The 27,059-nt window shown below is 38.9% G+C and overlaps 3 protein-coding genes across 10 annotated transcripts in view; 1 reads left to right on the forward strand and 2 right to left on the reverse strand.

The window, feature by feature from the left end:
* Window positions 1–1,084: 1,084 nt before the first annotated feature.
* Window positions 1,085–8,891, reverse strand: gpr37l1a (G protein-coupled receptor 37 like 1a). The gene is made up of 2 exons (XM_085158815.1): window positions 7,608–8,891; window positions 1,085–4,016 (listed from the first exon to the last, which is right to left on the reverse strand). The coding sequence occupies exons 1-2, from the start codon at window positions 8,247–8,249 to the stop codon at window positions 2,994–2,996; spliced, it is 1,665 nt and encodes a 554-aa protein (XP_085014941.1). The 5' UTR covers window positions 8,250–8,891; the 3' UTR covers window positions 1,085–2,993.
* An 89-nt stretch (window positions 8,892–8,980) lies between these two features.
* On the reverse strand, window positions 8,981–22,403 carry nol8 (nucleolar protein 8). 5 transcript variants are annotated; one of them, XM_085158809.1, is made up of 19 exons: window positions 22,245–22,402; window positions 21,437–21,565; window positions 20,772–20,834; window positions 19,837–19,915; window positions 19,428–19,584; window positions 18,964–19,250; window positions 18,199–18,455; window positions 16,724–17,623; window positions 16,038–16,558; window positions 15,411–15,599; window positions 15,204–15,317; window positions 14,990–15,086; window positions 14,418–14,550; window positions 14,228–14,311; window positions 12,660–12,955; window positions 12,416–12,557; window positions 11,977–12,038; window positions 11,645–11,727; window positions 8,981–10,366 (listed from the first exon to the last, which is right to left on the reverse strand). In XM_085158809.1, exons 2-19 carry the CDS (start codon window positions 21,555–21,557, stop codon window positions 10,307–10,309), a joined length of 3,645 nt encoding a protein of 1,214 aa, XP_085014935.1. In that variant the 5' UTR covers window positions 21,558–21,565; window positions 22,245–22,402; the 3' UTR covers window positions 8,981–10,306. The 5 variants fall into 5 exon arrangements, with proteins under 5 accessions (XP_085014935.1, XP_085014934.1, XP_085014933.1 ...); XM_085158808.1 differs by having other exon boundaries at window positions 16,038–16,561; window positions 16,697–17,623; XM_085158807.1 differs by having other exon boundaries at window positions 16,038–16,564; window positions 16,697–17,623.
* A 205-nt stretch (window positions 22,404–22,608) lies between these two features.
* The window catches only part of cenpp (centromere protein P), a 109,115-nt gene continuing 104,664 nt past the window's right edge, over window positions 22,609–27,059 (forward strand). The window contains exons 1-4 of one of the 4 annotated variants that reach the window (XM_085158822.1): window positions 22,609–22,802; window positions 23,681–23,835; window positions 23,910–24,064; window positions 24,525–24,613. In XM_085158822.1, coding sequence (XP_085014948.1) covers window positions 23,681–23,835; window positions 23,910–24,064; window positions 24,525–24,613 — 399 coding nt within the window. In that variant the 5' untranslated portion in view covers window positions 22,609–22,802. Of the gene's footprint in view, window positions 22,813–22,884; window positions 23,348–23,680; window positions 23,836–23,909; window positions 24,065–24,524; window positions 24,614–27,059 lie in introns of those variants that run through there. The other 3 variants (XM_085158819.1, XM_085158818.1, XM_085158820.1) reach the window with 3 other exon arrangements.

Consider the following 27,059-nt stretch of genomic DNA (forward strand, 5'->3'; position numbering starts at 1 on the left):
CAATGCTGACATTTGGAGGAAGCATGACAAACTTTTTCACGTCAGTATATGAAAAAGGAGAAAACAGGCTGGGCCTCTTTAAAATACATGGGTGGATAAAAATTGGGAAAGCAAGGAATTCCTGTCTGTTCTCCTAAGCAACTGGTCATAGAGTGACTGTGTTCATTATGGCTGCTCGAACTCAAAGGCCAGCACTTATTGTGAAGCTGTGACCTTCAATAATTGAATAATGACAAAAAGGAGTGTCACAGTCAGGCATGAAGAGCGTTCTGAGTCTGTGGGTGTTGGAATCACAGCGCAGAGGCATTCTTTCCAGTAGACATCAGAGTGTTCATGAGCCGTCTGCAGCTAAAGAAAATAAATCCAGACAACAATCACCCAGAGTTCAGATGTTCATTACATGTAATGCACCTTTCAGGAAACGTTTTCTCTCACTGTCCTCCAGCCTGTTTTTTCTGTCTCTACGTGCAGGTTTAACATTAATCACATTCAGAATTGTCTATAAACTAAAAATAAAACAAATCTGATGTTCCTGGAAGTATCGAGAGAACTTTTTCTTTCTTTCTGACTTTTTTGTGGCAAACATGTTAAAGGTTTTAGTTCAGCAGGCTCTTTAGCTCAAAGTGTGTACACGTGAACTGATACAATGTAACCCACTGTGTGTTCATTGTTTCTAGGCAAAGGTGAAGTTCACTGATGCAAAATATAAAAAATATATACAATGAAAAAAGATTCTCCACCCTCGATAAACACAAATTTTGAGTAAAATACATATTAAATATATGAAGTCAAAGGTAAATTCAAACAATTAATCATTAAGGAAAATATGCTTGGTATAAACCAAATGTATATCAATCAAGTAAATTTCAGTTGATTCCATTAAACCTGACATTTTACTTGTGTAAAAAAATTGCAGGGATAATTTACATGTATTCAAATCATGTATTCAAAAGCCCATAATGTTACATTTTTGGGCTTTTTTTTCTTTTTTAGTGTATGAGATGAACATTTTTATTAATTAATTTTTTTGGTATTGTCATTTTTTAACTTATATAAAACACCCTCATAAATGTCTTGCTTCCAAATTGCTATTTTTGCTTATTAAAAAAAATAAAATCAAAACCATTTTATCTCAATAACTAATTTCTCTTCATTAATGAAGTCATTAATGGATCGTTTTGTCTACTGTCTGCTGTTGTTTATGCCAGATATTAAAGAAACAAAGAACACATTTTTTTCAAAATGTATTTTATTCAATCAAAATAATAAAACAAGTAAAAAAAAGTCTAACTTTTGTTTCACATTTCTTCATGTTGATTGATCCCATTGTGAACCTGTACCACCTGAACTTTATGTATCCACATATTTGATGTCTCCTGTGCAGATCAGCTATGTATGAGGAATAACAGTAAAATAACATATTTTAAAAAAGGAACAGACAAAAAAAACCCCAAAAAACTGTTGAAAAACATCAGTCTGCTGGTAGTTGTCCTGGTGCTGGTGTTTCTTCATATTCAGTTTAAATGCCTTACAAAAAAAAAAAAAAAAAAAAAAAATCCCCCAAACTCAAAGGACTTTCTTTTTGATACAGTACTTAGAAAATGTGATGCAAATATCCTGAATGGGAATTAGACAATTATCAATAACTATGAAATGTAAATTGTACCATAAAACAATGACATATCATTTAATAACTGGCATATCAATTAAATCCATCTAGAACATGCTCCATAATCTGAATAATTACCTAACGCTAGTCTGACAAACTTCTGCTCTACAGTGGCTCTACCCAAGTTTATACAGACTAAACGTAAAGAACAATTTACAACGACTTGGATTTTATTTTGGTATTTTTGTCCCTAAGTTTGACCACCTGCAATAACAGTGTAATCACAAATCTAAAAGCTGAGCGCTGATGAAATGGCAGTTTATATATAACCTGTATTCACATCAAAAAGCTCAGGTGATCAGTCACGTTGAGAACAAACCTCCAAGTTAATCAAACATATCTGGAATAGAAAAAAGTAAACATTTGTCAGCACACACTATAATTCACAGATCCGCTTCAAGCTACAACTTTGACTGGTGGTTGTACCACTGGTACCTAGTTTTTAGATGCACTGTATTGCCAAAAGTATTTAGACACCTGGGCACTTGTTCCTATTCGGTATGTAGAATTTAGCTAGATTTAGATTTTATTCATAACATTGCCTTACTTTTGCTTAGATCTGATTCTTCATCAGTCAAACAAGAAACCACATTAGAAAAAAATGTTTCCCTGAACAGATTTTTAGTGACTGTTTTGAAATCTTAACAGCGCAGAAAAAGGTTTGCATGGGACTCAGTTGTGCAGAAGGAAAAAAGAAGAATGGCAGCATTTATAAAGTAAAATGATACACCTGGGTGCAAATAATTCCTCCTAGTTGGAATATCACAACAGCGCCTTTGTTAGACCTAAGAGATGAAGGTTAAAATCACAAAAACAGACTGGAACACAGCTTTCCCGATAACGCTATCTTTTCAAACTTTCTCGTCCTCTCTTCCATACTGATAACTCTTCCTTCCTTAGTGATGTAACTGTGCTCCCAGATCTTTGAATCGTAGTAAAATCAAGCATTGTTACACACAGGTAATGATCCATTCAGATCAGCTGATAAACCTACATCAGCTGATGATAGGCTAATATGCTTCTACATGTCCAACTGCATCTCATGTGAAGCATACAATTTAATTTATGCCTTAGCAATGTCAGATGTACATTGCTAAGGCCCATGTGCAAGCTGCTTTGCAACCCACCTACATTCTGGTTCCTGCTTTCATATCATATCTGTCATGTCTGTTTTTGTTGATGGAGGTCACCAAGTGTAAATTAATGCAGGTGAAAATCCTTCTTTTGACTATAGTTATCCCGACTGAAATGTTGGACAAAACTACCAATTAAGAACCAAGTTGTATTAAACCCCAAATAACCCTTTAAAATGATGTTCTGAGCCTCAGCAGGGTGTCCCAATAGCTGCTGATGAGTCTTTCACTCTCTCATGGACTGCTGGTTCTGCCGGCAACAGGCTCTTCATCGGCTCCTCTTTGCTGGAAGGAAACAGGGAGACTGGCGAAGGCGATGTGGGTGAGGAGAGGGTGGAGGTTGCAGCAGTTGAGGCAGAGGAAGATGAAGAGGAGTTGCCATCAGGGAGGCACTCTTCACAGCAGCAGCAGCAGCAGTCCATGAAGGCCTGGCCCAGCGAGCGACACAGGCACAGCAGCATCACTGGCGTCGCAGAGCAGCGCACAAACAGCAGGAACTGTCCAATCAGACCCAACGCCGGCAGAACCAGAGCCGGAAGCGCAGCGGTCACTGGGACAGAGATATACGCCAGGGTGATGTTGCAAATACTCTCTGGCAGGTTGCACGTAATGTACAAGACAGTGAGTGCCATCACAGTGGAGCGTAGCCTCTGCTCCCTCACATGCTGCTTTTTCTTTGTCGAAGATGAAGACGAAGAGGAGGAGGAGCACCTGATAGTCACCTTTTCGCTGCTGGGTTTCTGTGGTAGTCGCTGTGCTAACACCTGCTTTGTCACCAAATCGCAGGCGAGAGTGAAGAGCAGTGGCAAACAAAGGTAGCATCCAAAGAACCACCACATTCGAGCTTCGTGATAGGTCAGCACCAGAGAGTAGATGCTCTCTGGGAGCTCCACAGACGGCTCACGGACACACATATCCACCTTGAACCTTTCAGTCCGGCCTCTAAAGGCCGCCATCAGTGAGCCTGCGTGCTGGCTTTGCTGTAGGTCGTTGGGAAGCGTCGGCAGGCTGACAGTTTCCTGAAGGAGCTGCCACAGCAGGAGCTCCGGGGCAGCTAAGACCATGGAGCCCACCCAGATGACGGACAGCTTGGACAGGATGGACTGGCAGGACTCCACCTTTGGAGTCTGATGAGGCCCAGGGCCTGTGGCTGCATGGAAACGATCAATACTGAGCGCACAGAGGCTGAATGTGGCCACGCCCAAAGAGGTCACCTGACATAGTGAGGAAATTGATCAGAAAAAAACAATATTAATAAGCCATCACTAAGAATCAAAGCAGTTGCTGACAGACATCCATTCACAGTTGCATTGCAGTCATGTACTAATTCAAACCACAACAGCAACATGAGGATCTTGGGTTAAAAAAGCAAATATAATGTAGACGTGTTTCCAGGTGTGATTTTTATCCTCAAAAAGAGCCATGGTAGCTGATTCCCCCACTGGGCCCAACTTGAAAAATCAATCACTGCCTCCCACCTGACCCTTTCAGAATCTGATGATTATTTTTCTACAAGTGCTTCAATATTTTAATGAAGTCATGAACATTTTTTTTACATTCATACTATAAATACTCTCTGAGGTACAAGCCCTGGAAGTACAGGAGCTGGATTGAAATATTTGAGCTTGCATAACTTAAAATATAGGAGTAAGCCACATGAAACACATTTGAGCTCTGTTAAAAAAAAAGGTCATCTCACAATGTGGGATAGGTGGTTGGTCAAAAGAAGTTACAGCACATGAAAGGTTATCTACATTACAAGGACTCAGAAATGGAATTGAAGACTTAAAAAGACTGAGAGATCTGAATATAAGCAGAACTAAACACCAACAGAGACCAGATAACGTAAAAAATAACAGAAGATTAAAGACGCCTTCAATACCATAAATATTAGCTCCAAAAACCCCCAAAACAAACTGATTCAGTCCAAAAATACAAAACCTTGGGTCTACGCTCAGAGCCATGACAGAACAAATGTTTCTTAATTATTTTTAGTTATTTATGTTTTGGTCTTTTACGCTCATGACTCAAACTTCTGAAGCTGCAGAACAGGTTCCAGTCAGTCACCACACAGTTAATGAGAGAAAAAAATCTGTCCTGTCCTGATGGAACGGTCCATTACGTTACCCAAATATTGTTTTTATGTTTAATGAATGTTCAATACAATATTAATACCTAATCTATTAATAGTTAACAAAATATTGTTACTATTAACGATTTTAAAGGTTCTTTTGTTTAACCATTTTACTTCAAACTGGCATAAACAGTAAGATGATGCTAATAAGAATTAATATAATTCAACCAGTGCTTTGAAGAAAGCATGTTTGAGGATTTCCTCTGCTCTCTATGCCGGCTACAGACTAAATTACAAATCTTACAAGCATTAAGAAAAAAGTTACAAAGACAACTTTCCATTAACATTCAGAACACAGAAGCAGAAATGAAAGGACACACAGAGGGGGAAAAAGGTCATTGTGTTGTAAAAGCTCTTAGCCTTCGTACTGCGGACAGTAATTGGTGCCTCGTGCCCATTAAAGTTGGTGGTTTTGGCCAGAAACACTTACTATCATTACAGAGACTTGTCCTCCCTCTGTCAGTGCTTAACGACCTCAGACTGTTAAGACACAACTCGAGATAATTAGCACAGAGCTTTAATTAGCATGAAAATAGTTTAACTAAGAGAACACAGGGCAGCTGGCAGCCTGACCTGCTTCAGTACTGTTCAGTAAAAGAGCATTTAGAAAAACAAAACAACAGTAATTCATTAAACAGAAATTAATTCAGTCATTAGCATAAAAATAGGTAAAACTGCAAAGAATAGAGGAGGCCGGCAGCCTGACCTTGTTAAAGACTGCTTCGCACAAGCTGTTATTACAAATTAGTGAAACTCCACTTCAGTGATCTGAAGCTGTGTAGGCGGACAGAGCTGGTTTAGAGCCAAAAACAAAGACTCCACAGGCTGCAGGACTTTATCTCTGTGCTGAAGCATTCATCGCTCAGTGAGAGTAAATCTAAATTAAGCTCTTGCTTCAGCTTTTAACTGACCTCTAAATGAGGCCTCTTCCAATACCTTTAAATCATTTGGTCTTTACCGTGTTGCTTTTCATTCATTTCTGATATTTTACATAATGACAAGACTATTTAATCATGAAAACGATTTTTCAGTAGGTCCTTAAAACCCGGTGGTCTTCTATGATACGTTCTTTAAATTTCTGTTGTCCAAGGCAGCGAATCAAAGAAACATCACTGTTGTGTGATGCAGAGAAGATCCACTGAGTTAAATGTCAGCATCTCAAATTGTATTTAGACTAAACACTTAAAGAGGACATATTCAAGAGCATTCTTTAAATACCATTTTATATCCCAAGTGTCTAATCTGTTTTTGCTTCGTCTGATTAATCACTACATTTTTAAAGCAATATCTTTATTTGTACTTTTATCCTCCATATAAGCCGGAAGCCTTTTTTTCCTGTATGCCAGTTAAACTCAGGTGTACACTGGGCCTCAAAATAGAGATTTAAAAACATGTACAAAAGCTTTTTTTAATTCCAAACTGTGCTGCTGCTGGCCCATCCTGAGCTGGTATTCTGCATTTAAAGAAATTGAGCTCTCTTTCAGAGACGGCCTGATATCTCTATTTCTTTTCTTTCTTTGTTCATTCAGTGATTCATCAGGATTAGCAACAGTTTCTCTTTCATTACTGAGACGTTTTGGAGCTGCACCTGCACATAAACACCACCATTCTTGAAAACTACGTCTCTGTATTTCACTGTTTCATGCTTGAGGAAGAAGAGCCTCTTCATGCTGGGGCCCCACACTAACCTCCCCTGATGGTTCATAACAGACGGGTGAAGAGGCCAAACAGACCATAACGGACGTTTGTTCAAAGTAAAGGCTGCTGAAACTGAGGAGGAACAAAGACACAAACGGGCCATTCATCAGACCTGGAGGTCTCTTTATTAAACTGGAAATCACTTAAAATGAGTCAAACACGAGCTGTAAAAACTTCCATGCTTGTGTGAAAGTTTGCCTCGCTATCTGTGCAGAAATGTTCAATTCTGAATGGCTGCAGTGAGGATGATGCTAAAATAAACCAATTAAAGATTACCTGCAGAAAATGACCTCCAATCAACTAAATGAGTATATAAGTGTTTTTATATCACTGAACTTTTTATATCACTATCCTAGAACTTGATGTTTCATAAATGTATTTAGAATTGAGTCAGGACATCATAGATATTTTTAAAAAAAAAAAAAAAAAGAAAAGTCAACATTGCATTCAGTTTTAATCATTGATCACTCTTTAATCATGAATTTAATTGTTGAATAATTTAGTATCTTCAGGCAGTTTTCATTGTTGTGTTTAATTTATAATCGCCTTTCTTGTTGTTTTTTGATACTTCAGCTTTTATTTAATTTATTATCACAGTTTATTGATGTCTTAATTACTTTGATCGAGGTCGATTGTGTTTAAATGTATTGCATAAAAAAACTGAAATGACTTAAAGACAAATTAAGTGACAATATATTTAAACATTTCAGTAAAACAGCTGAACAAAGAGTATTACGCAGATTCTTCACCTGGCAACACTTTAAGTGCATCTATAATAAACATGTAAGTATTTATTAAACAATTTATCTCGGCATTGATTTAGGGAATTTTTGGAAACACAGGAAAAAGTTGGTACAACATGGTAAATCTCGGGTGTGTGAAAGTTACAGGTGTTCACGCGACACTAAAAGGTGCTGCTTGTAGGCTAAATACTAAAACACTTCCTTCACGCGCACCTTCACCTCCTCCTTACCTCCAGGTAGGGCACGAGCCTGCAGGATAGGTCTCCTAGCAACCTTTTCAAGGTGAGCTCGTGGAAGATGACCACAGGCAGGCAGAAGAACAGCACGAGGAAATCCCAGAAGGCCAGGCCCGCCAGGATGCTGTTCCACGCGCTCTTCAGGTAGAAGTTGTGCCATACGATGCACATGAGCGCGAGGTTGCCAACGATGCCCGCGGCGAACAGGACGAGCGCGAGCAGCATGACTGCGTACGCCCAGTAGGAGCCGTCGGTAACTGGGAACAGCGGGTTGTGGAGCCCTGAACCGCGGCCGGACGAGTGGTTCCCCACCGGGGCGGAGGTGAAGCGGGACGTCCGCGGTGTGGTGAAGTAGGCGCTCGGGTCGTCGTACCGGCGCGGGTTCCCTAAACTGTTGGCGGGAACCGGTTCTTTTTTCCTGAAGCCCCCCTCTTTGGCTCCTCGGGCCACTCGCTTTACACCGGGCAGTCCTGAACTTTGAAACCCGTTCAGAGAGCTCCTCTCCGGAGAGAGAGACGCCTGGCTGCGCGCAGGTGGTGCGCCAGCATCCTCCGCCTGCTGCGCCTCCAGCGGAGCTGCGTACCGGAGCTCCGCGCAGTGCAGAAAGAGGAGCAAAACACACCAAACCGGGCTCATTTTTTAAATAAATGCAACTGCTCCGTGTTATCCGTGTGTGTCACAGACATGTGCTGCAGAAAAACTTCAATCCTGAAATTAAAAAAAATGTTGTTTGTCACGCAGCTCAGCTTCTCTCCAGTCCTGACGGATAAGTTTGGAGTCTGCTGCTCAGTTTCCAGCACTTGTTATTGGCCAACATCAAGACACCGTGAAGAAAACACGGAGTTTCCGGTGACAAATTTCAAAATAATAAAAAAAAGGGGTCATAAAAAAGTCTTGCGACTACAGATCGCTCTTTAAGAGCTCCATACTGACTGGAACAAACTAAGTTAAGGTCCAAACACCAGGCAGTTGGATAAAGATGACACATGCAGTGAATTATATTAAACTCCAAGAAATCCAAGAATGCTAGACAAGATTTACCTTTTCTAAAACACTATTTTATGTGAACTTCTTTCACCCCAAGCAATTGCAGCAGATGACCACCCATCCCTGAGCCTGGTTCTGCTGGAAGTTTTTCCTTCACACTGCCGCCAACGCGCTGGCTCATAGGGCGTCATATGATTTTTGCGGTTTTCTTTGCTGTATTATTGTAGGGTCTACCTTACAATACAAAGTGCCTTGAGGCAACTGTTGTTGTGATTTGGCACTGTATGAATAAAATTTAATTGAAATTAATAAAAATAAAATATTGGAACATTTTAATTCTGACCTGAAAGTCGAAGTTAACCAAATAAGTTATTATAAGCTTAGCTTTTAGTTAACTACAGCAAAATTGGTCTATATACAACAGATATGCTCTTTTTCCAATTATATTTTATGTTTGTGCTCACAGTGAGAATAAAGCTCATCTTATCCTAAATTGACTCTTCGTTAGACTGGACTGGTTTGAGTTACGTGTATCTAATAAACTTTTTCCCATAAACTTCAAATTATTTCACAAAACACAAAGGGAGACTGAAACCTCTCCTCATAGTGACTTTCATGAGGTAACAGGTCCAAAGTGGCGACAGGAGCTCCAATATTCTCATTCAAAGTGGCTCATCTCAGAAGTGCGGAAGACCAAACCCTACACAAAAACAAACAAAACAAAAACAAATAGAATAATAACAGAGAAAACGACCGCCAGTGCTACCCCTCAGCCTCCTAGTAGACACACATGTAGCATCAATTTCAAAATCCTACATCCTGAAGTTAGCACATTCAAAAGATTTTCAGAGGACTTAACCTCTGACCTTGAGGCCGAGGTCACTGGAATTTGAACTTTAGAGTTTAGTAGATACACCTACGATATCAATTTGAAAATCCTAGGTGTCTTCCTTCTTGAGTTATGGAATTTACAAGATTTTCAGGTAGCTTGACCTCTGACCTTGACCTTTAGCTTGAGGTCAACAAGATTCAAACTCAGGGGAGAGTTTTAGTAGCTGCACTATGGTATCAATTTGAAGCTCCTACATCGCCTTGTTTATGGGTTATCGCACTGACAAACTTGAGTGTTCATGCTGCCCCCCCAGCAGGGTGACAACAATATCCTATCAGCCATTTACAGGCGAGGGGTAAAAATGGTGAGATTTAAAAAAAACAAACCAAAAACGATAACTATAAGATAATACTCCTGATACCAGAAACAATGGAAAAGAAAATGTTTAGTTAAGTTATACCTTTCATTTTCATTTATTCTTATTTTAATTTGAAGAAGCATATTTATTTATTTATTTGTCCACTTTTATAGCAGGTTTGGTCCTCCATAAGTGGGAGCTGCTGCTTGTATGAACTCATGTTTTTCACAGCAGGTAACACCTACTGTTTACAAAAAACAAACTTACTACAAAATATCTCATCAAAAATATTAATATCCACTAAAATAAACATTTAATCTGAAACTATGGACGATCTTAAACATTGAGATGAGTTCACTGTCTTTGGCAGCCATCTGCTCTCCATCCTGCTACAATCAGTCCGAGCCAAAAAATTGGCACCAAGAACGGAGAAATGATCGGTCAGGCATGAATTCTGTCAGGCATGAATTCAGGGCAGTGAGTGCTGAAACACAAAGACTTCATTGCCCACAATCCTCAGCTCTTCAGGGAGGATGTCAGCTTCCTCCGAGCATCCTTGTGCTTCTTGCGGTACTCCTGTGAACACAGACGGGAAAGCCGAAATAGGTTTACTGAATAACTTGAGCCAGTTTATGTCTTCACTCCTACATCAGACTTGGCAAAGACATTTTTATGCACCTACAGATTTGACTTGCATGAAGACAAAGAGTTGTGGTTGGTAATGCAACTGTCTGACAGTGCTCATAAATGCTCCCACGAACAACTTCAAAGAAAATGTCGAACTCATAAACAGTATTTTTTTAAAGCTCTGATATTTTTATCTAAGTTACTCGTCATAGAGAAATACTTCTCCACAATCTGTCTCTTCAAAACTTTAAAACACATCTTTCTGCTCCAATTCTGTCTTCTTGATTACTTTCATCCATCACGGGCTAGAACTTTGTGAGATCATGCGGTTAGGATGACAGCTGGGTTTGCTGCTCTTGTGGGTTTCTGGGCTGATGCCTTGCCACTGCAGACGTTTCTCACTGCTGCTGTAGCTGAGTGATTGGATTTCAAGATCATAAAGTAGACCACCTGTCAGTGCCTGGTAACCTGTCCAGCATTCATTCTCTCAAGCTATGACAGCTGGGACACTCTCCAGCACCCCTGCATGCCTGAGCTGGATAAGCACTAAAGAAAATGGATGAATGGACAGACGGGAAGCTTAAGTTTTATTTAGAGAAATCAGGTCTGCTGACACCGAGGCCTCAGGAAGTAATACAGCCAGGTATGAAGTCGAGGAATAAAGGCTTGTTTGCACAAGATGTTCCCGGTGAACAGGCTGTAAGGCCTCTAAGCTCCGTGGCATCACATGTCTGTACAGGGAAGAAGGGTGACCTTAGCACAACAACCTGTGTCTTGTTTACTTTTATTGTCTGAGCCAAAACACAAAGAAGTTGCAATGTGTACCAAATGATTTATACTTAGATTGCAGTTAGTGAATCAAATAATTCCAGAAGGTGGGTAAGAGGTGTATAAGTCACAACTCTCTAACACTGCCTCACTGATTGGCACCTTAAGGTACTCAATTACCAGTATTAGCAGCAGTGGTTTTAAGGGTGTAGATATGTGCCTTTTTTGGTCTAGATGAGAGATTTTACTGGATTTTTTCAGAAAAACTAAAAAACCTAGTGTTACAAAAACAGTCTGGCAGTGTAATAAAGTTATGATATGCAATGTATATACTCACTGTGAAAAAAAATTGTGGAGCTATGTTTTCTCTTTAAAAAAACATCTTAAAACCGAAGATTTAGCATCTAACAAGGTTTAACTTCTTGACCGGTTTTAGCAGTGTTCATACAAACTCTGTACCTGTCTGAGTGCGCTCCTCCTCTCCTCCCACTGCTCCCTCTGCTCCTCCAACTCAGACACACGCCAGAACAACTTGGGACCCTCTAAAGGAGAAAACAGTGTTCAGATCACACATCAGAACCTTTATCAATTTAAAAAAAAAAGCAACAACAAAGATTTGGAAATCTCCACTGACATGAAACTATATCTGCATATCTAACCAGCTGCTGGATACCAATTTAATAAGTTCTGTCACCTCTGAGTTTGCAAAAAAATGTACCCGCACAATGTTGACTCTCACAGACAGCTAATAAGATCATTTTCTTTTATTTCCTTTGGAATCACCATCCTACCTGTCAGTCTGTCATCATCAGGGTAAAAGAAGAAGAACTCAGTGTGTGACGGCATCACCATTCTGTAAAAATGCAACAAAAATACACAAAAGCTCAGATCATACTGTATTTTCTTTGTATCGATTCAACACACCTTCAGTCTCCTGTCTCTTTTCATAACAATCTCACAGTCATATCCACTTCATGCTTTGATTGGTCAGGTGTGTGAAAGCAGCTGTGTTAATGAACCAAAAATAACTGGCAACAATGCTCTCATCTTTCTCATAAATAGTTCCTAATCAAACACAGATTCTCACATTTCTGGACTTCTACAATTTTAGGCAAAAACAAACTGAGTTTATTAAAACAGTGCTCAGTTTCAATCCTTGTGAAAAACCTTGGTCACATGAAAGTGTCGATACATGAAGTAGTTCACAGGATTAATGTTTGTTTTTCCTACTCTGTAGTTTTAGCTGTGGTGTTGCCTTGCTCCTCATCTTCCTCTTGCTCATCCTGTTCCTCCTCTGAGCTGCTGTCATGGAAACGTGGGTCTTGATGCCATGACACCTTTGGAGCTTGTATGGCCTCTACCTTGTAGTCGGCTGTTTAGAGAAAAATGAAAAGATAAAAAAAAAACAACAAAAAAACAACAACAACAGTATTCATGTATTTGGAAGATTAAGATCAGTTCAGGCTCTACCTACCTGTCTCTTTACTTCCTGTCTCTGTGTCATCTCCAAAGAAGGAAAATTTAAATCCACACAAATCCTCTTTTTCCGCACTGGGAACAGAGAGCAGCGGGGCTGACTCTTCCTCCTTCTCTTTACGCTCTTCTTCTTCTTCCTTCTGGTCCCAGTTCATCTTCTCTTCTTGTTGATCTGTCTCATCCTTGCTCTGACCGAACACGGTCTTCAGGTCGCCTGACACGTCGTAATAAATCTCTTTAGAAACCTCAGGAAGCTTTTGAGCTTCCTCACGTTTCTTCTTCCTGGCAGCTTTGCTGTGAAGATAACAGATCACAGGTTGAATTTTCTGGTTTCCTGCACATGTGAATGCTAAAAAAATTTTTTTTATTATTGTAACTTTGCAAAAAGCATATTAAACCATTTATTGACATAAATATTGAGTACCGCAAAAAAAAAAAAAAGCCCATTATAAACATTGTTAGAATTCAGGTTTAACAGTAAAACCAGTACAATGATGACACACAGAACCATAGTTATGATTGTGTTGCAGTAGGGTGATGTTTCTGCTCAGCTGCAGGTGGAGAGGATGGGCAGAGTGATTCAGGCAGAGGAGTGAGGGAAGGCTGAGTGACACTTGAGCGTGCCTGAGGTCTTTTTAAGAAGCACACAGCCATTGTGTTGTTTACAGTGTGTGAGCCCAGAAAAATAAAACCCTGATATTCCCTAAATGTAGTCTGTCTGGGTCTGTGCTGAGCTGACTTACAGGTAGTAAAATAACTGTTATATATTATTTTTACTTAGGTAGTTTCTTGTCAAAGTCTGGCACCTACAATAATAATGATTATCTGATGTATTAAATCCATCCATCTGCTTCTGCTTATCCTTTGGCAGGGGCACTGGGGCCTATCCCAGCTGTCTTAGGGCGAGAGGCGGGGTACACCCTGGACAGGTCGCCAGTCTGTCGCAGGGCTTGTATTAAATCCACTGCTGAAAATAATATCCAAACAAATGTACTACTTGTTTGACTGAACAGTGTTTGTTAGAAACATCTTCCCGCTTCTTTTAAAAAAAAAAAAAAAAAAAGAAATTTCCATCCCTTACTACTTTTTCTGATCTAGTTTTGAAGTGTTTAGTGGAAACAAATACCATAGAAAGAGTGTAGAACAGCGGTCCCCAACCTTTTTTGCGCCACAGACCGGTTTATATCCGACAGCGGATAAACACAACAAAATAAAACCAGTACCGGTACCCAGAAAAAAGAAGATTTATTCATAACACACAGGAAAAGACCCAGGGAAACAGAGTTGATGATAAAAATGATTAAAAAAAGTAACAATAAAAACCGATAGAAACCCTGAAAATCATAAATTTCACACCCGAGCATCAACTCTCGCAGCCCGGTGCCGGTCCGTGGCCTGGGGGTTGGGGACCGCTGGTGCAGAAGTTTCTACTGGATTTCTTTAAAACAACAAACTACAAAATCCTAGAACTATCCATTAATCTAGATCAGCTTAACGTAGTGTTAATATAGTTTATTTAGAGAACTTAAGAAAAATAGGTGGAAATTCATGTTTCTGAGCTTGTACCTCTCCTTCTTGACTTCCTCTTTCTTGGTCTCAAATGCAGCATGTTCTTCCTTGCTGGGGTCGTAATGAAGCGCTGACACATCTCTGCAAACACACAGTCACACAGCTTTAAGTTTCTTTATTTTCTCCATAGTGAATATGACTTGTTCCAGTTCAGAAGCAGCTGTGATTCAGACTGTGTGAAGCTCACTTGAACTTCTTGGCTTTGCCAGCAGTCTTGCTGCTGCAGTGTTGTTGGCCAAGAACACTCTGCAGAATAGACAGGGTCTTCTTCTTCTCTTCCTCCAAATCCTCATCATCTTCCACCAGGGTTTTCTTTGTCTCTGAATCACAAACACGTAACAAATGATTCTTAGAATCAAAGATAAAGAAGTGTGCATGACGTACAACATAAAGAGGTTGTGTTACAGCACAACTAAACTGGTAAAAACTTTCTGTTTTCAAACAGAAAATTAGCTTGACTGTTTTGTTAATAAAAAAATATTTTATCTATAACATCTATGTAATTTCAGGCCAGCTGGTGATGCTTTAATAGACTGATGATATTTTCCATATTTCAAAAGGATTTATGTAGCTTCAGAAAATAAAAGCACACCAAGGCCCATAATATCTCATAGGAAGAAATTAATGGTAGTTGTATGCATGCTGGTCTGTTATGGTGTAAATAACCTGGTCCGGAGCACATAAAAAACCACAGGGTTTCTCCATCTTGATCTGCTTTCCTGCATTTACCAGCTACTGTACCTGCATCCACAGTCTCACCTGAGTCCTCCTCTTTAACCTCTTCATCCTCCTCCAGAAAGCGAGAGTCCATCCGGAAACGCTCATCTGTCCCGAAGCGAGACTGCAGCGCCATCAGCTGAGCAAAAAACAACAAACCAATATTTAGTGCGAAGTTTCGAGTTTGCACAAGTCCACGGTTGAGCTAAAACATTATGACCACCTCTGTGCAACAGTGTGGAACTTCTTTTCTCACCTTCTGTCCTGCTTGACCCTCAAACTGAGGCTTGATGTCAAACCTGCTGCCATCCTCCTCATCTTCATCGTCACTGCCGCCAAACAGCTGAGGGCCCGATGACTTCAGACGCATCTGAAACACACAAATGCAAAGTTAAAAAACAGCCCGTTTAGAGCCACATTATCACGATCAATTAACAGAGACCTTAGCTCAACACTCACTCACCTCCGCTTTTACTTTGACACTTTTATTTGCTGTGGCTTCATCACCAGTGGCCTCATCCTGGAAGAGTGTCTTTCTTGATGCTAAGACCTCTGAGTCCATCCTCTGCTGATCTCCATCGTCATTACCATCTTCTTCTTCATCGTCAGAGCCAAATACGATGTGTTTCCCTGCTCCTGCCACGGGAGCATCCTAATGAAGATACAGCGTTTTATCATTATCAGTAATTATTATTAATAAATAATACAAATTGTGTCATAAGAAAATCTGAAGCCTTCAGCACACAAAGAGGACTAAAGTTTTATTGAAGCTTTTCTGCCTGCCTTTAAAGGTAGTGAGGAATATGTAGATATACTTGACATGTTTTTAGGTTCTTAATATCATAAAAAAAATTATATTTAAAAAACAACAACAATCAAACCATGAAATTTTACATTAAATTTGGCAATGAAAAATTATAATTCTGTGTTCTGTCCTACAGATTAGTTTGTTTGTTTTTTTTCAAAATCAATATCAATCAAAAACCCTTCCAAACTTCAAGTACTGCTTTGATTTTATTAACTAGGTTAAAATAATTCCAAACTAATCAGTTATTACAATAACAATCTTATAAACACGCTGCGCTCTCACCAGGTTGGCTAGTGCTCCCTGGATGAGTTTTTTATGTTCTTCGGTCTCTTTCTGTCGTTGCTGTACAGCAGCCAGCCTCCTCATATTGGCCTGTCTCTGCCGCTCCTCTTCCTCCTCAACTCCTAATGCCATCCGGGGGAGTGCCGGCTCTTCCTCCTCCTCTTCCTCACTGGCGGAGGTTTTCCTGTTCAAAGCTGCTTTCACACCCCCTTTAGCAGAAATGACCTGCTGCTCATTCTTATCCTTTCCAGATGAGCTGCAGGATGAAGGTGAAGCCTTGCCTGCAGATTTAACATTTACAACAATCTGACTGGAGTTCACTCTCCCCTGCTTCACTTCCTCCTCCTCTTCTTCTTCTTCACTGCTAGACGAAGACTCAGTCTCAGCCTTTTCTGTGTTTACACAAACTTTAGTTGTAACCTTTTTTAAAACATCAGGAGGAACCATGTCTTTTACAATCTTTCCTTTTTCGTCCTCCTCATCACTCTCATCTTCTTCATCATCATCATCACCACTCTCATCTTCTTCTTCTTCACTGCTAGACGAAGACTCAGTCTCAGCCTTTTCTGTGTTTACACAAACTTTAGTTGTAACCTTTTTTAAAACATCAGGAGGAACCATGTCTTTTACAATCTTTCCTTTTTCCTCCTCCTCATCACTCTCATCTTCTTCATCATCATCATCACTCTCATCTTCTTCTTCTTCTTCATCATCCTCTTCTTGCTCACTGCTGTCTGAAATCTTAGTTTCTGCATGATTCTGGTCTCTTACGCTTGTGATGGTTTTGCTGTCTGTTTCTTTGTGAACCAGTTGTGTAGAATCAGAGTTCATCTTCTGTTTTTTAACCTCTCTTCCTCTTCCATCGTCCTCCTCCTCGTCTTCCGATACCTCATTCAATGCTTTTGTGCCCTGGAAGGCAGGCAGTGGTGCTGACGTGACAGCTTGTCTTTTCCTCTTTTTCTTCTTCTGTTCATCCTCGCTGCTGTCGTCCTCCATTATCATGGCGAGGATCTCTTCAGGCGTGGAGCCTTTCTTTGGAGCAGGTTTCTCTGCAGGAAAAGACGGGAAAAGCGTTTCTTGTTCTAGTCCAGCTCCGAGGAAGCTGGGAGCTACAGTCTTTGAGTTCTGCTGGGCCTCCTCAGCTAGCCTCTGCAGGTCAGCCAGGGAGATCTCCAGATGGGTGATATTAGAAAACATGGCTTCATAATCAGAGTCTGAACATGAATCTACCGAGTCTACTTCATCACCCTCATCTTCCTCATCACTATCTGATTCTGATGAGGACGGCCTTACGACAGGGAGGACACGAGTTTTCTTATTTAGCTTCTGTTCACTAGAATCCCTCTTTTGCTGCACGCAGGACGGTTTTCTAGAAGTAAGGTGTTCTTCATCATCTGTTGATCCGTCCTCTTCCTCTCCAGCTTTTCTCTTCTTCTTTGTTTTTCTCTTCTTGTCTGTGTTGTTTCCTGAGAGGTGCTCTGCTGTTGGGGAAGTATGTTTCTCCTGACATTTAGCAGGAGGAGGTTTCCTCGATGCAAAGAGTTCATCTGTGTCAGCAGAGTCGTAGTCATCCTTGTCTTGATCACCTGGAATCACAAAGAGGAAAACTTGCTATTCCAAAGATCAATTTTTTTTCTGGGATGGAGAAAATGACAATTATTCACTTATATTTAATTCTATTATTTTTACTGTAGTGACTTTTGACATAATTTGGTACTGATCAGCGTCACTCGATGAAAGAACATCCCTGATATCATGGTTTGAATAAAGCTAATACCACACTCTTCCCTAGAAATCTGCATCCACACATGCACTACATAGAATTAGCAGTCAATGTGCCACAAAAATCCACAAATAAAAATCAGGTTACTTGATGTAATCTGTTTAAGAATTTGGCATCTTTTCTGCTCGTCAAAGTATAAATGAAATCATACAAAATGAAACCTGTGGCTTTCACGGTTACTTCAGTACAACAGGATCCTGTGTGAGAAGTCTTTGTTATTGCATTTTTGCACACGTGAACCTACATGTGCATTTGAAAGTAAAATGAATAAACAGCCATAAAGTTAAACTTATCACTTAGGTAGAATTGTAAACATAAACAATGACAAATTTGAATTTTTAAAATGCACAAACTGCCTGTTTCAAACACATCTGTTACCTCTGCATGCAGATTTTGCTAAGAAGTCATATCCAACCACTTCCAGATTATCCTCCTCCACCTCCTGCTGCTGTGGTGTAACATGGGAGGTCTGCTGAGCTGCCACCAGCCTGCGGATTTCCTCTTCTGAGTCAGCATCGCTGTCAGTAAAGTGTGTCCACTTCTTCTGTGCCAGTCTGTGGTCGTTTTGTTTTTGAAATCCGTTGGTGAGCTGATGAGCCTCAGTGTGATTGACAGAGTTGACAGGGTGTTCAAATCTAAGGTAAATCAACAAAAGGAAGGGACGCTAAATATTCATAAACTGGTATTCCAAAAACCCAGAATCCATGAATCAGAACGGATTATTGAAAGCTTGCAAAGCTCTAGGAACATCAGGAAATCTGATAGGAACCTTTGAGAATTAAACAAAAATGGAAATATGGAATGTCAGGAACAAGTGTGGACTTCTAACAAGTTCAGAAACCAGGTGGCTTGAAGAACACAATAAATCCATTAGAGGTTTTAGTAATTTTAAAAAAATGTTATCTTAACTCCAGAAATAAATATGTCAGAATCACTTGTACCAGCAGATATCCCTCATAATTCCAAAGCTAACACCTGGGCATTCCAGAAATTACAGAAAATGTCCAGGAAGCAAAGTGGATCGAGGAAGGAAAATCTAAAATCCCAGAGGCCCTCAGAAAAGACAGAAACCAACTGAGACCTTGTGGATTAACCAAATCAAGCCTGGTTTACTTGAATAGTCTGAAAAGGTCACATGGATACCTGGTTCTGCCAGAAACATTGTCTGTCCGACTCTTCTTGGGTCTCCATGGCTCACATGGAGGGAACTCCCCCCGCCTCTTCTTACTGATTTCGTCATCCCCACCCTGGACCTCCCAGGTGAGCTGGGTCACAGGTGTGGCCTCATCAGGGATGCTGTTTCGGTCCAGTTTGCGAATATTGTGGCTGTATTTCGATGGGTCGTACTTCAGGTTTCGAGATTTGCTGCCTTTCTGACTTCTGAGCTGCAAGATGGGGAGGACCCGTCCAAATTTACTGACCACCCAGTCCTGAAACCAGAGGACAGTCAACACCAACCTTAAACCCTTAAAACTAAAATGTAATAATTTATGTTAAGGGGATTCAATTTTTAAAAGAATTGGTTTCCACATTGTGACCACATGACCCCACAAGAGAGCAAGTGCATTCGTTATAATCATGTCTTGAGAGAAAGAGTATGACTAGACCTTGTGTCCTGGGATTTCGGTCCCCGGAACCGCAGCCTTCATGGTGAAGTTGTCCACACCAGCTTTACTCAGTGAGTCCAGAAGCTTCTGTCTCTTGTCCTCAGCTGCAGGCTGTTGGAGACGCTGCTCTGCTGCCTCCTGCCGCTCCTGAGCCAGCCTATGACACAGTTAATACAGAGCTTTTAGCTCTCAAGCTAATAGATAGGAATAAGTTTCTACAGGTACAGAGATCAAATTTTTAAGATTGGTGAACATAAAATCCAGAATTTTCAAACCAGACAATCAACAGTTGTGAGCCTTGATATTAAAGTCTGAGTTAAAAAAAAAAATCACCCCCCTAATAATTCAATAATAATTTTCACTTTTCTGTTAGTGTTAGATTTATATGGCGAGATCGACGTGGTTGTACCTGTGCAGGAAGCTTTCTTTTGCTATTTCAATCTGCAGAGTTCCCCCTTTCCATTTAGACTTGTTTAGCACTGTCAGGCCTGCAGAGGAAACACACCAATCTCATAATGCAACAGGTTTTTTTTATGTTAGTTTAAAAAGCAGACTGTAGAAAATTTACTCAATGGTGCAAACAACACAAACATATTTCTCACTGAAAGTGTTAACTACATGTTTAGATGAAGGGTTCCTTCAGTTTGGCGGGTGAGGCATCCCACTAACAGTGTGAATGAATTTTAGTTTCACAAGTTAGTTAACCCTGTGAGGTCTAAGTCATCACTGGTGATGACTCCAACCCTATGCTCACAGAATATGTTTGTTTTCTCCAAGGTTTTGGTAAATATAAAACAAACAAAAAAATAATTCTCACCGACACACATAAGAAATTATTTACTTTTCCCCCTCAAAATAGTAATCTGTGCTTCTCTCAATTCTTATTTAGACTTAAATATACTGTAACTAAGTTTGTTATTTCTGGTTTTTGTATATATTGCTTTTGTTGTGTTGTATTTGTGTTATGCACCTTGGAGCATAACATCCATCTATCCATCCATCCATTCGCTTACGCTTATCCTTTTCAGGGTTGCGGGGGGTGCTGGAGCCTATCCCAGCTGTCTTAGGGCGAGAGGCAGGGTATACCCTGAACAGGTCACCAGTGTGTCGCAGTGCTAACACATATACACAGACAACCATTTGTACTCACATTCACTCCCGCATTCACGCCTGTGGACAATTTAGAGTCTCCAATTAACCTAACCCCACTTACTTAGTGGGGATGACAACCCTTAAATCCTAAAACACATGTTTAGATTTAGAAGTTTGGGGTTGTCACTGATAATGACTTAGACCTCAGAGGGTTAAATCTGAGGATTTTCAGCGGCAGCTATGGTCACTTACATTTCTTCAGGTCGGCATCTGAAATATTGATGTTGACATAGCCAAAGGTTTTATAGGGAACACCTGCAGGAGGAACAATAAGAATTATGAAGATGTAAGAATTCATAATGAACAAAACATAATGATCATAAATCTATTTTCGATTATGCTTTTTCTGATTAATTTTTATTGTCCCTGACCAAAAAATAAAAAAGTAAACTAAACTTTCACAGTTGTATTGAAAATCTTTTTAATGTTCAGAGCACACCTGACATCTTGTATTTAAGCATCACTTGTAAATAAAGTTGTATAATTTGTGGAGTGTGAGAACAACAGCTAAAGATTTTTTCAATGCAAATTAGATGTAAAGAAGTTCAAACTTTAAGTATGTTTTCTTGTTTTAAACAGAAATGCACAGTAAAATAAGAAAATGCTTTAGAGTTTAGTTTTCTTTGGATTTTAACTTTTAACAAATAAAGTTAAACATAAATGAATGCTGCTGGGTTTGTTAATATCAGACGCCTTTCAATACAACAATTGTACAAGTACCTGATAGTGACAGTGCTGATTGTGAAAGGTGATTTCAAGTCTCAGAACATGAATAAAATTAGATGAACAGAATTTAAACATCGTTACTGTCACCATTCTGGCTGTCAAAGTGTGTCAGTGTATACTGGATTCCTCACCCTCTGGGTCTTTCCTGGTCCGAAGCTCCACATCCTCAACGGCTCCAAACTTTCCAAATCGATCCTTCAGATCCTTCTCAGTGACCGTGTGGCTTAACCCACCGACGTACAGCCGCCGCATTGCTGTGACTGTAAGTATAAGGTGGCTACACTTTAAAAAGCTTTGTAAATTGATGTTCAGCTGATCTACCAGGCATAGTAAGTACACTATCACTACCTCGCATAGTTTACACATTTATAAATACTGCATACATAACCATTTGTAAAACATGCAGGAAAGTCATACAAAAAATAAATTTATATTCAAACAAAAAGCGAAAAGCAAAATGCTTCTCATAAATCTACAGATACTCTCACTGCTCGCATGAAAGATCAGGCCAGATGAGATCTGCTCGTCTGTACGGTTCTGAATTGTGTTTTACTGTTACTAATATTGTGTCCACTCCATTGCACTGCACATTGTGCTTCTCAGTATAATACAGCACAATCCAACGAAATTACAAACCAAAGACTTCATAATAACTTTAAAGCTGAAACACCTTTTAAAGCAGCGTCCAAAATGAATAAACTTAGGAGGACTGGACTGAGAGCAGAGCCTCAAGTTTTAGCTGTATGCAACTGAGTGGATCCAGTAAATCCATTTCAGCCTGGAGGAACTCCAGACATAGAGCATAACATAAATCATAGCGCGTCTACTACATATATCATCTCTAAGTGAGTCGATTTATAACTACTCTAACTACTTTATAACTACTTTGTTATCGCGAGCATTTTTACATAAAAAGTCCGAAAAGCTACAAATGTTTACCTCACATGTATCCAGCTGGTGTTACCACAATTTCTGTCCGGAGCTGAGGTCCTGCAGATAAATCCGTCCGTAACATTTTTCTTCTCGGGAACCACCCAAATGTTCCGTAGACTCAACCGTGGTTTAAAAATGAATAAATAAACGAACTCGCTGCTAAGGGATGCCGGTACATTTTTAATTATAAAAGTGTTTACTTAAGAAAGCTAATTAACATATAATTGTTATATTCCATTTTATTGATAAAGGAGAAAAAAATAATACGCACTAGGTACAGCTGCGGATTTCCATTATTTCTACGTGGGGTGAAGGAGTCACCCAAATTCCTGGTGGGCTATGATTTTGTGGCTCATTTGCGATGATAAAACACTTATATGTACTTTAAAATGCAAACTTGTATACAACAGTAGTATTTGTTTTAACAGACCTATAGTGCTGGCGTGACTGTTATTCAAGGAGGCAATTTCTTCCCCCCTCGGATTTTAGAAAAGTGGTAGAATCCAGAGGGCGCGAGCTTCCGAAGTGCTCGGTTCCATCTGCTAAGAAACGGAAAACAAACAGGTAAATACAGGTAATCATTACTTAATAATGGCAGAACTCTTTTATTTCAGCTACTGACATAGAACTGTGAATTGTTAAAAACACTTCTTCACAACGGAAACATTTGTGGAAAGTTAGCTCGACAGTTTGTCCGTTGTTGTTAACGTTGTTGTTATTTTTATAGTGTCTCGTTAGCCGGGATTTACTGGTTCAACTAATGAAAGCGTAACCACTTTGACACGTTTTTTCTTACTTTAGACTATTAGCAAGGCTGTGGAGTGCGTTTATAGTTGAAAAGTCTCGAAAAAGCACCTCTTCAGTGGTGCCGTGTTCACTTCCCACCGTTTCAGTAAATTCGATAGTCTGACTAAAGTTAATTGAAAGGGAGAGGATAAAATAAGGAGTTTCACCAGTGTCAAATAAAGAGAGATTAATTTTGAATTCAAATGCAAAGCTACCCTATTAGTCCAAGCGTCATGGATTCCTATCACTTCACTCTGCAAAGCTGGATTAACCTAAACTGGAACAAGCACCCATGACGAGAGAGTTAAGAGAAGGAAAGTAGGGTTGTTTGTGGTAAAACAGTGATTCTCTGTTAGAGTCAAAACCATTTCTTTATTGCATCCAATAATTAGTATAAAATTATTGGTTGGTTAGATTATTAACTGATATTAAATGAAAATTAGCAATGTCTGTAATATAATGAAGTTGATCCAACTTTTCAGATTGAAAATATGTAATTCCTCTAAGTACAATTTTTTTTCTTTCTTTTCTTTTAGATTTGTGGTTTTAATCTGTAAATTTCAAATTGATACTTTTTTATAAGTTATAAAGTTGTGCTGGCAAACGAATATGCGTGTCTTTGTTTTAACTAAATCATTTGATTTTTATCCTTCAAGATGGAGAAGATGAGTGATGAGAACACCGAGGAGGTGAAGGTGCTTGAGTCTGAGATCGAGCGTCTTCAAGCTGAAGTTGAATCGCTGCAGCACCAAAAACAGGAAATCAATAAGGACATAACGTTCCACTACAGCCAACAAATGGAAAATGCTCTGTGAGTTTAATTTTTGTTCTGCATTTTGCGAAATCTGTCTACAGCTTTACATCATAAATTATTTGGCTTCACAGAGTGTTCATATGCGGGCAGAGACAAGAAGCAGGGAAGGAGATGGTGATGTCCAGACTCAAAGAGGAGCTGGAGGAGCTGGAGGAGGATGTGAAACTGCAGACAGAAATTAATGGCATCACTTTGAACAGCTGCACCACAAAGACTCTACAAAACAGTAAGAGCAGGGTCTCAAACCACAGTCTTCACTGCCATCTGACCTGTTATGTATTAAATAGAAGATTAAGATTCCATTAGAATATAAATCTGATGCATTTTAATTATTTATGTCATTTAGTGTTTTAATTTGTTCCCTGTGTAGTTTAGTATATAATGTATTTTTATTTTATTTTTTGTTGTTTGATTGGTTGTTGTTTGTATTTTTGTTTGTTTTTTCCCATTATCTGCAAGGTTTTGATGAGCTAAACAATATTTATTTGGTTTGTGCCTACATGATTGACACTGATCAATAACTTATATGTGACTGTATGCCAAAAAAGACAGGCTTCTACCATGAATGTAAATAATGCATGAACAACATTCTTTTGGAACACAATGCACTGTAGGCTTTAAGGTCCCTTCAGTGGATTTTGGTATGAAATGATAGATCTAAAAATAACTGCATTTGTGTATGTTAGGTGGCAGAAAGCTGGTTCAGCAGCTCTCTTTGTCGGGTAACTGCTCTGAACTGGTCTTCCAGGTCGAGTTTCAGCTTTCCGAGATCAAGGTGAGTTGTTATATTTCCTTCCGTTCTTGTTTATGGATTGTGGTTTTCCTCCGGTCTGAAACTGTTCATCGAACTCTTGCTTTGATTTTTGCAAGTACTTTTCAGCTTATTTTATCTTGCGTCCATATTTCTAACCCATCTAGTGTCTGATTTTCTGCTTTTCAACCTATTATTGTTATTATTATTATTATTGTTATTGTTATTGTTATTGTTATTGTTATTGTTATTATTATTATTGTGTAACCATATATGTAGCTGTCACTGTGACCCAGACTTGGTGTTTAAGTCCAGTTGAGTCTGCATGTTGTAGATATGTTGGCTCAAATACTCAAAATCTCAGTCTTAATAAAACTTATTATTTTAAAAATTAACTAAAATCGTGGCTTTAGCTTGGGACTGTATAGATTATTAGTTGTTATTGTTATAGGCTATTATTATTAACATGCATCTCTACTTGTCTTATGCACAATCTGTTTAAGGTTTTGATCAGACAAAGACTGATGTTGTCTTAATTTTACTCCACTTTAATCTGCGACAGATGAAACTTTTTTCAATCTTTAACTAAAGTAGAAAATAAAGTATATAAACATTCTCAGAGACAAAAACCATAGTGAATTATTTCTGGAGTGCTGTGTCCAGCCAGCAGAGGGTGACAAAGCCATGTGCCTTAGTGTTTCACTGATGAGTGGTGTTGTTTTACAATTCTTGTGATGATGTCTGATATTGAGTAACATTAATAAAACTATGATTATGATATTCACCAGTAGCTTACCTGGGAAATGTTAACATGTTTTAAAAGGCTCCAGGTGCCTGAACACAGTATCCTCCTAAATGATTTGAAACTTGCAAAAATGGCTAAATCAGGTGTATATTTATTTTTAAAATTGTGAACGTAACCGAACACATGAGGACAACTTTCAGCACTTGGAGCTCTTTCAGGCTACATTTGTATCTGTAACAAAAAAGTTCTGAAGTTTTATATCCTACATCATATCTAGGCTAGAATCCCGTTTTTGACTGTCACATAAAAAAAAGAAGACAATTCAACATCAGCTAATAGTGTAAATGTAAAGTTAACAGTAATTTTAAATTTATTGTGCAGTATAATGACCAATAAACCAGCTTCATGTTGGTCCAGGAGTCTTCTGGTTTTAATTTGAGCTCATTTGGCCACCAGTGAAGCTGGGCTTTAGGGATAATGTATATAAGCTGTTTCGTGAAGTCATTTAAGATGCAGATTTTACCCATACCTTTTGACATAAGTAACTCCGTAAAGAGACATAAGTAACTCAGTAAAGACTTTAATTGTTTATTTTCTGGTTTTAATTCTAGCTGCACTGACTATTAGAGCAAGCAGATGGTTTTATTTAAAGCTTTTCTCCTGCATGGCTCACAAAATGTTATTAAAATTACAATTATCCAAAGGGTTTTAACTTGTTTTAATGAGAATAGTAATTATTTTGTTGATTTGAAACCGTCTCTTCTTACCCTTAATTGTAGTTTAATGTTTACTGACCTTTTTATTGCACCTTAATGTGGACTAGCACAACTTCCAGTAACTTTAAATTGTTTTGTTTGTTGTAACACATTGAAACCAATCATGAGCGTATCTCCATATATATATATATATATATATATATATATATATATATATATATATATATATATATATATATATATATATATATAAAACACCTTTTTCATTAACACAGAGAAAGAGCTGTTTAGTCGAAGCCAAGTTCAGCATGAATGCTGGTGAGGTGGGGTGAAATGGCTAGCGTAACTCTGTAAAACATTTAGAAATTTAGCAAAGGTTAGATAAAAAGCAAGGTTTTCTTGTATATTTAGTTAAAATACAAACAGGTGAGTAAAAATAATACACATTATGGATTGTGGATGCTCTGAACTATTTCTTTCGAGCATCAACTGGGCCCTTGGCTTTTCCTGAAAATATTTCCCCCAATTTAATAAGGCTAAATGATCAGTTTTGTTTTGCTTCTCACATTCAGGGAACTGAAAAACAGGCTTAATTTGTTAAGCTATTATGTGTCACCACTCATCTGCCCATTGTTTATTACCCACATTTTGCTCCTGATCACATTAACGATGATGAAAAGATATGGTGAAAGTGTAGCTTAGAAACTTGACTGATTATATATCAGTTATATAATATAATATATAGTCCAGACACTGAAATGTAAATGCTTACTCAGCTGTTTGAATCTGTAAGAGAAATGAAACCAGTTTAACTCAAGAATAATTATATAATAGAGATTAAAATTCAAGAGGAGATTTGAGTTCAGTCACTTCTGTTGTATTGTTTCGCTTTGCTTTTGTGAGTTCTTATAATTGGACAATAGTGAAATCCGAAGGGCCATGCATGACATGTCAGGGTGACATTCTCTTAATCTGACAAAGTATTTAAAGCAGAGAAACACAGATGGGT

This window comes from Neolamprologus multifasciatus, chromosome 5, assembly GCF_963576455.1.
Source record: "Neolamprologus multifasciatus chromosome 5, fNeoMul1.2, whole genome shotgun sequence".
In the NCBI taxonomy this organism is placed as follows: Eukaryota; Metazoa; Chordata; class Actinopteri; order Cichliformes; family Cichlidae; genus Neolamprologus; species Neolamprologus multifasciatus.

Bases quoted from the DNA above. Each gene is read 5' to 3' on its own strand.
- gpr37l1a (XM_085158815.1), bottom strand. From the start codon at position 8,249: ATGAGCCCGGTTTGGTGTGTTTTGCTCCTCTTTCTGCACTGCGCGGAG. The intron at 4,017-7,607 runs GTAAGGAGGAGG...TCACTATGTCAG, and splicing joins GGCTCGTGCCCTACCTGGAG to GTGACCTCTTTGGGCGTGGC.
- nol8 (XM_085158805.1), bottom strand. From the start codon at position 21,557: ATGCGGCGGCTGTACGTCGGTGGGTTAAGCCACACGGTCACTGAGAAG. The intron at 19,251-19,427 runs GTCTAGTCATAC...CTCTGGTTTCAG, and splicing joins CCGAAATCCCAGGACACAAG to GACTGGGTGGTCAGTAAATT. The intron at 15,318-15,410 runs GTGAGTGAGTGT...TGTGTGTTTCAG, and splicing joins GTGTCAAAGTAAAAGCGGAG to ATGCGTCTGAAGTCATCGGG.